Source organism: Populus nigra, chromosome 1, assembly GCF_951802175.1.
Source record: "Populus nigra chromosome 1, ddPopNigr1.1, whole genome shotgun sequence".
Lineage (NCBI taxonomy): Eukaryota > Viridiplantae > Streptophyta > Magnoliopsida > Malpighiales > Salicaceae > Populus > Populus nigra.
The window spans coordinates 43,806,078-43,813,740 of NC_084852.1; the positions used below are offsets into that span (position 1 = coordinate 43,806,078).

Genomic DNA, 7,663 nt, shown 5'->3' on the forward strand with positions numbered 1-7,663 from the left:
GATATTGTCACACCTGACCTGAAACCCGTCCAAACCTAACTCGAAATATATATTTATATTATATAAATATATTTGTAAAATATTTAGACTTTCTTAATACAATATGATATATACATACTTTAATATTGACATAAAACACATATATACAAATAATATTTATCATTTAATATACATATATATATATATATATATATTAACTATTTTATTTTTTATTGATTAGTAAATAATAATAAATAAAAAAATTCAATAAATAATTTATAAACGTCTAACTTCATTAGCCGATAAATAAAAAAACTCGAGAACCATAGCCATCTTTTTTTTTTTTCCGGTCTCACGTATTGATTATTCTCTCTCTCCGGCACCAATTTCAGCTGCTCTCTCTTCCTTCACATCTCCTATTTCTCTCCCTCTAGTAGCTCAATAATTGGAGTGAGAAGAGAAAACGGAAGTTATAGAGAGATCAAGTCAGACCAGGCTACCCAAATCGTGCTGCACGGTGTGTTGTCGCGCGATTACTCCTCGAATCATTCCTAAAAATTCTCTATATAAACCCTTACTAATTAATAGCATCAAACCTTTCTATATAAGCTGGTTATGCCGTATTATACTAACAACTGCTCTTATTTGATCTGCAGATAGTATTCAATGGATAGTCATGGTTTGCCAACTCTCTCCTCAAAACCCAAGATAAATATTAGTAAGTAAAGTTTGATTAGTGCTTATAGCTTCTTGTATGATTTTTTCATTGGTGTATGCGTGTTTTGTTGATCCTGGATGTAATAAGCTAAGTTTCATTTGCAACATCAGTGTGGGAAACCATGCTGGCTCTCAAAAAGTGACCGGTTTTCCTTCACTAATACTGAAATTCTCATAGTTTTTCCTGGATCAAGCCGTGCATAGATCTTGTTACAAGAGGTTTGGGGAATAACCTACCATCTCAAGGATATTGTTCACCTCTTTTTAACTCCATATTTCAATTTCTCCTTGTACTTATTAGGAAAGAAGAAGAGGAAAAGTGACGGGGAGCATGCTAAGGGTTTTAAGGTAAAGAACACCCCCCCCCATTAATTAATGGAAACTCCGGCGAAAATTAATAGGAATTGCTGTGTTTATTTTATTTTATTTTTGTTTCGTTCTCGTTTTGCAGAAAATGAAAGGGCTGAAGCAAGACTTGAAGAATCTTGATAAAGTAACCGCACAGCTGAGCAACATAGTGGAAAACCAGGAAAATCTCATGGATGACTTATTGCATCAGCTGATGGTTCATCTCTCTCTCTCCTAGTTCGATCGTTTTACCCTTTCCCTTAAAGTAGTGTAATCCAATTTTTTTTAGCATTTTTACCTTTTGATGTGATTTTAAATTAAGAATTCATCATGCACGCGTCTACAACCTAATTAATTAATGATTGGTGTTTGGTTTTTTTTTTTGTGTGTGTGTATATATTATTTGCAGCTTGGATCTGATGAACTCGAGCTGCTCAAAGAGGAATCTGCTATCTCATGTCCAGGAGGTCCCAATTGGGATGTCTGTGTGTCGGAAACAAAAGATCCTGTAGACATCATCTCTCTTTTGAAATATCGCAGCAAGATGCTTGACAGACAAATTAAAATTTTGTACGAGATGATGTTCAAATGATAATTTCATGTCAGTAGACAGATGTACTGTTCTATTCTAAAACTCCTTAACTTTTGGACTTCATACTTATAGTTTTTTGAATAGCTGTCCTATGAGTTTCACTGTTCGTCTACATATATTTAACAATCTCTCAATAATTCAGGAATTAATCATGCATATTTCTTCTGCTTCATGAAGAGTTTAACAATGGTGGAAACTTGCTTGTGTCAGTTTTCAACATTTTCATACTCATAGGTTTTTTTTTTGGACTTCATACTCATAGTTTTTTTTTTTTTGGAAAGATGAAAAATTCATTAATCAAACAGAAGGAAGACAAAAATCTGTCAAAGCTGAGAAATAAGCTATTGCAAAAGCCTCAATCCATCAAGGAGTTGAAGAAACTCCGTTGCAAGCCCAGGCATATATCCCAAACATCAAGAGCAGTACAAGCTTTGAACTGCATGGAGTGAACAGATAACACTTCACATCTGACATCCGAGCAAATCCGATTAACAATGGACTGGCTGCTATTAAAATAATTTTTGTGTATTCTTCTATTTCTTTCAGCCTACACAATCTGAGAATTATATACTTAAAGGACTTCTTTTGCAAACTATATAACTTTTGCCCGCTGGAACTCCATCTGCCAATCTCCCCTTTGTCTTTGCTCATTTTAGAGACGGAGAATACTATTCGTGATAGGGTTAAATGACAAGAAAAGAACAAGTGAACTCCGCATTCTTGAGAACTGTTGCCAAAGAAACACTTGTCATCATTCAATGACTTTCCCCATTTGAGTTGCCTTTGCCTTGTAGACAATCTATCATGAAGCACCGCAAGTCCGCAAGCCATGAGATAAAGCCGTGTCCCACCCTAGGTCTTTCAAGCCTCATAGCCTCCCATGTGCTTAATTTTCACAGAAAAAGGTGCCAATGGAGGATGGGCACCAAATAACAGAGAATCAGCTATACCACGGAACCGCACAAAACTGCTTGAAATATTTAGACAAGACTTTCGGATCCGGCAGTAGCCCAACCTCAGTCAAACCCAGTAACCACTTCATACAACTTGGCTTGAATAGAAATACAGGAATCATAAACAACCCTATGCCATATATATTTGTCAACAAGGACTCCACAAATTCCACCAAACGAAAGTGTTTCTTCCATTGGTAATGGAGCCGCGCAAATAAATATTTAGTTTATTGAGATAAGATTATAATTTTAAAATAATTAACATGGTTTGATAGCATATCATTATAAAAATATGCTAAATAAAAGATATTTTAAGAAAGATAGTAGTTTACACATGTTTAAATCAATAAATTTAAAGACAAACATGCTTAAATTAACTAACTTAAATTAAAACAAGAAGGTACTTGGGATATTTAATGGGGTATCCAATGTTGTTTACCAAGAACACTTGACTCGCTGCTTCTGCAGTGGCCCGAGATGGTGCAAGATAAATTTTAAAGATCAGCTTGGGGATTAATTTCCAGTAGTACTACTTGGGGTATTTGGTTGTTAAGAAACAAAATTATTTTTGAGGAGGGAACTATAAGCTTATTTGATTGTTTTTCCACCATCTTTCATTGCGTTGCTATTTGGTTGCATACTCTGGATTCAAACTTCATTTATATAGAAAATGACCTCTTGAGATCTTCTGATGGCATCAAATTGTGGTGTAATAAGAAATCTTAAGTAGTCTCTTTGTTGTTTGATGTAGTAGATCATTTTTTTCCCTTTTTTTTCTAAGTCTATTTTTTTTTTCATATCCTTGTATTTCACTTTAGCTATTGGCTTTATGGCATTTTCAATATACTCTTGATGATTATACAAAAAAAAAACAAGAAGTTACTTAATTGTTAAACCACTTTAAATTAATGAATTTTAATTTTTCCAATTTTATTAAAATAAGGTTTTGTGAATTTTAATTCTGTATAAATTGCATACTTATGATTTTTTTCAAAAAATCAAACTTGATAATAACTCATGGTTTATTAACATTTGCATAAAATTATAATTCACATAACCTAATCTGTTATGCTACACATCACAAGATTCAAGCAAATTATTATTATTATTATTATTATTATTATTATTATCATCATCATCATCATCATCATCATCATTATATTCATTTTAAAGAGACCATCACAAAGATATTTTTTTCCCTATAAACATATCACTCTTAAAAAGTATAAATTTATCATTTTCAAAAATCATCTTAAAATTATTTTTGCTTAACAATAAGTCAGACTATAAATTTTCTAATGTTAGCAATGCAATACATTGTTGAGGGAGAAAAACTTTCTGAATATTATATTCAGTATGACCTTTCTAACACCTAGTACTTTAGTGGAAAACATCATTTTCTTGGGGCATACATGTCTTGTAACACTAATATCAACTCATCACTGTTTAGGATTGTATAATCATGTTGACTTTAAAAACATCAAACACACTCATTTCTAAAATTAACCAGTGAGGAAATCAGTCTCATTGATATTGGCGCTAATAATAATTTCTTTTCTTAGGTTGTTTTGCTGAGTCTTATTTTGTTCATTGTGATTTGTTCAATTATCACCATTTCACTTATGAATTATATTGTATATTAAAATAGTATTATGTGAATAATACTTTTCCTAAGTAAGTTCTTAAAAAAAAATTTAAGGGCTTAAAAACGCTTTCGATTAAAACTTAACCTCTTTAGACAAAATTTACTAGATTGTATCTATTCATTGCACTGACTTTTTGCATATGCAAACAGTAATATTCACATGAATAATATTGTATACATGAATAAATTTGACCAGATAACTTTGAAGTCATCTTTAGAATTTAAAATTTATTAACAATAAACCTTTTCATTACGACAACTTCAACCTTGAACTTTTTGTTAAAAGTTTTTCAAAGTGTCTCTGCATTCTTGATTGAAATATACACATCACATTGTGTATAGTTTAATCTATTCAAAATGTATTTTTTTAACGCGCTAAATCACTATAATCTCGTATATCCAAGGCTACTATAATAATAAAATTAAATTTATTATTTAATAACTTTAATATTTTTCATATAAGAACTTAACCAAGTTTGAGGTGGACATATAAATCAATATTTTATGTTGTTACTTTTTAAAGATTAATTCATTTAGCATTTTAGATTTCTCATTAGACACCACAAAAGGTGATGTTAGAATCTCAACTACTACTAGTATTTACTGAAGCAATATTGGTTAGAAAACATATTCTAAAAACATATCCTAAAAATACAGGTAAGGTCTTCGTTTATGACTGAAGGCGTGTTATAAGTTATAACTAGGAGTTTTAGATTTTGGCAGCGATTTGGATCTATTAAAAAGTATTTGCAGTGACAATTACATAAGGAAAATGATTAAGGAGGTGGAACCAGATTTCCTTATATTCTGATTTTAATTTGAGTTAAATTCATGTTTTTGAGGTAGAATTGTTGTTTGTTAATTCCGAGTTCTCTCTTTTTTTTAGATAGTTTTTTTACTAGGGTATTTTTTTCCCAATATAAGATTTTTTTTAATCTTATTTTTCTTTATCAATTTTTTTTTTCAATATAAAATATTAAATACAAGAAGAATATTTTATTTTTTTTAACATAGAATTGGAAGTTATGTTTCTTGCATAAAAAATAGATTTTTTTTTCTAGGATAAGATTTTTTTATTTAATTACTTAAAGAAGGCATTTTTTTTAATAAAAAATCTTTTAAAATAAATTTTTAAATTTGATTATTTATAACATAATATCTTCCGTTGGCTTTATCTTCTTCAAAAACCTTAAAAAATGCTATTTTTGCTATTCCTTTTTCACATCAATTCTGCACTCTAGCCTACAATCTTTTGTACTTCTGAATGACTGAATCTGTGTTTGCTTGAAGGCGCTTCCACCTTCTATTAATTTGACTTTGAGTTCAGAATGGAAATCATGCCCAAGAAAATGTGAGCAAGTGGTTACGTAGGAGTGATTTCAATCACCAAGACAAGTTACTAGCTTCCGGGGCCCTTATCTATTGCAGAATATAGGATGGAAGTCTTAAAGGAGACTCATTTTACATGTTCTGCTGGCATTGCTCATAACAAGGTTGGAAACTGCGTTTTTTTAATTATTATTATTACTTTTGCTTTGTTGTATATTGAGTATGATAGATTCATTATATTGATGAATGAATGGAACAAGATGATAACGGTTTATATGAAAATTTTTAGATGCTGGCCAAACTTGCAAGTGGCATGAATAAGCCTGCACAACAAACTGTTGTGCCCTCCTCATCTGTAAAAGGATTGCTTGAATCATTGCCAGTGAAGAAAATACAAGGCGTTTTGAGAGGGAAGCCGGGGACTTCATTTGAAACTTGTGCGAAAACCGCTGGAGACCTCCTGCAGTTTTCAGAGGAAAAGCTACAACAGTGTTATGGCCTAATACAGGATAAATATAGATCAAGTAACTATTCTGTTGAGTTTCTCTGACAGAGCTTTCTATGTTATGACATGCAAATTTGAAATTGGTTAAAACTCCTGCAGTAATTGTTGCTTCCGGAAGGCTTAAAATATGTTTCTTTTCCAAAGTTTATACTGTATCATATTTTAACTGTCATAAGATGTATTTTTCACATATTGTTGTACTCCCAAGTCCCAATCTTCTAACTTTATATGTTTTTTCGGCCATCCATGGCTTATTTAGTTTAACATTAATCCTGTGCAAATACCCTTAAGCTTTATATGTAACAGCTTGCTCCCATTGACATTTTTCAAACAATTGCAACATGCTGCCGCTAATTCCTTTTTTTTTTTTTCACGTGAATTCCAGTACTTGGTTATCGAACATTACGAGAGGAATCAATGGGGAAGAAGTTCAGGGCCGGCTTCTCCCCAAGAGCCATGATGCTGGGAAATCATTTTCTGGTCCACGTTCTTTGAAGACAATTGCTTCTGTATGAATTTCTTCTTAACCAAATGGAATAATTTTGCGCATGATGCTGGATGTCATTGTTCATCTCATGCACTCAGTAACTAAAGCGTTTGTGAGCTCATTGGCCAGTCTCTTACATGCATTTCACTAGTTGTTGCTTTGCTGCAGTGATTACTTCAACAGTAACTTGTTTCGAAGCAGTGGCATTTTTATATTAAAAAAAAAGGTATTTTTTTTTAATTCATGATATTTAAAACATAGTTTTGAAACCTGATCTGACTTAATGGATTGACCTGAAACTTAACTGACTAGGAGTTCTAATTAGAATCGAGCCGGATGTAAAAAAATAAGAGAAGTCAAAAACCCGATTTCAACCATTTGACTATTTTTTTAACCAAAACGATGTCATTTTGATTTCTAAAACAAATAAGATTGACTCGGGTGACCCGGTCAAAACCCAACGATCTTGGCAAAACCCGTAACCCTGGCTTTGAGCCGGGTCAACTATCGGGTCGGGTTTAAAAACTCTGATCGAAAGTGAAAACCATCTCTTTTGAATATCTCTTTTCAAGATAAATCCATAAACACAAAATTAAAATTATTGGTGATTAGAATCCGTAATCTTAAAAGTTTTTTTTCTTTTTAATTTTTCTAATGATTTTTTCTATCTTTACTCAGTTTTTAGTGACAAAAATATAATAAAAATAAAGTTTAGAACTAAAATATAAGAACATACAGGAATAGGGATGGAAAAGAAAGAAATTGAATCTTGAGAGATCGCATAGAAATTTTGCTTGCCTTGAGGAAAAGGGTCTCGTGACTCTCGTCTCTCCCTTCATGTCAATTTCTCTGTTTATACTTGCGTGTTTTCTAATTTGATAATAAAAAATATTCTCAAATCAATTTATAAATTAATTAAGATTAATGTTCTTTTCTGGATCTATTGTGTGCATCGGATATTACAAGTGATGGGAACAAGGATAGCCTACATTTATAATACGTTACTATTCGAAACGGTGAAACCGCGTAATCTTGGTATTGAGAAAAGAGTCGACTGTCGCGCGATTCCCAACTGTCAAATTGACAAATTGTGCAGAACTTGATTTTG

The 7,663-nt window shown here is 31.8% G+C and overlaps 1 protein-coding gene across 3 annotated transcripts; it reads left to right on the forward strand.

Moving 5' to 3' along the window:
* The first annotated feature begins 315 nt into the window (after positions 1-315).
* LOC133681180 (uncharacterized) lies at positions 316-2,236 on the forward strand. Of its 3 annotated transcripts, XR_009836429.1 has the most exons (6): positions 316-496; positions 636-697; positions 998-1,044; positions 1,148-1,261; positions 1,454-1,659; positions 1,918-2,236. XR_009836429.1 is itself a non-coding variant. In XM_062104345.1 (5 exons), exons 2-5 carry the CDS (start codon positions 646-648, stop codon positions 1,634-1,636), a joined length of 396 nt encoding a protein of 131 aa, XP_061960329.1. In that variant the 5' UTR covers positions 316-496; positions 636-645; the 3' UTR covers positions 1,637-1,785. The 3 variants fall into 3 exon arrangements, 2 of the variants coding, with proteins under 2 accessions (XP_061960329.1, XP_061960330.1); XM_062104345.1 differs by lacking the exon at positions 1,918-2,236 and having other exon boundaries at positions 1,454-1,785; XM_062104346.1 differs by lacking the exons at positions 316-496; positions 1,918-2,236 and having other exon boundaries at positions 503-697; positions 1,454-1,785.
* The last annotated feature ends 5,427 nt before the right edge of the window (positions 2,237-7,663 follow it).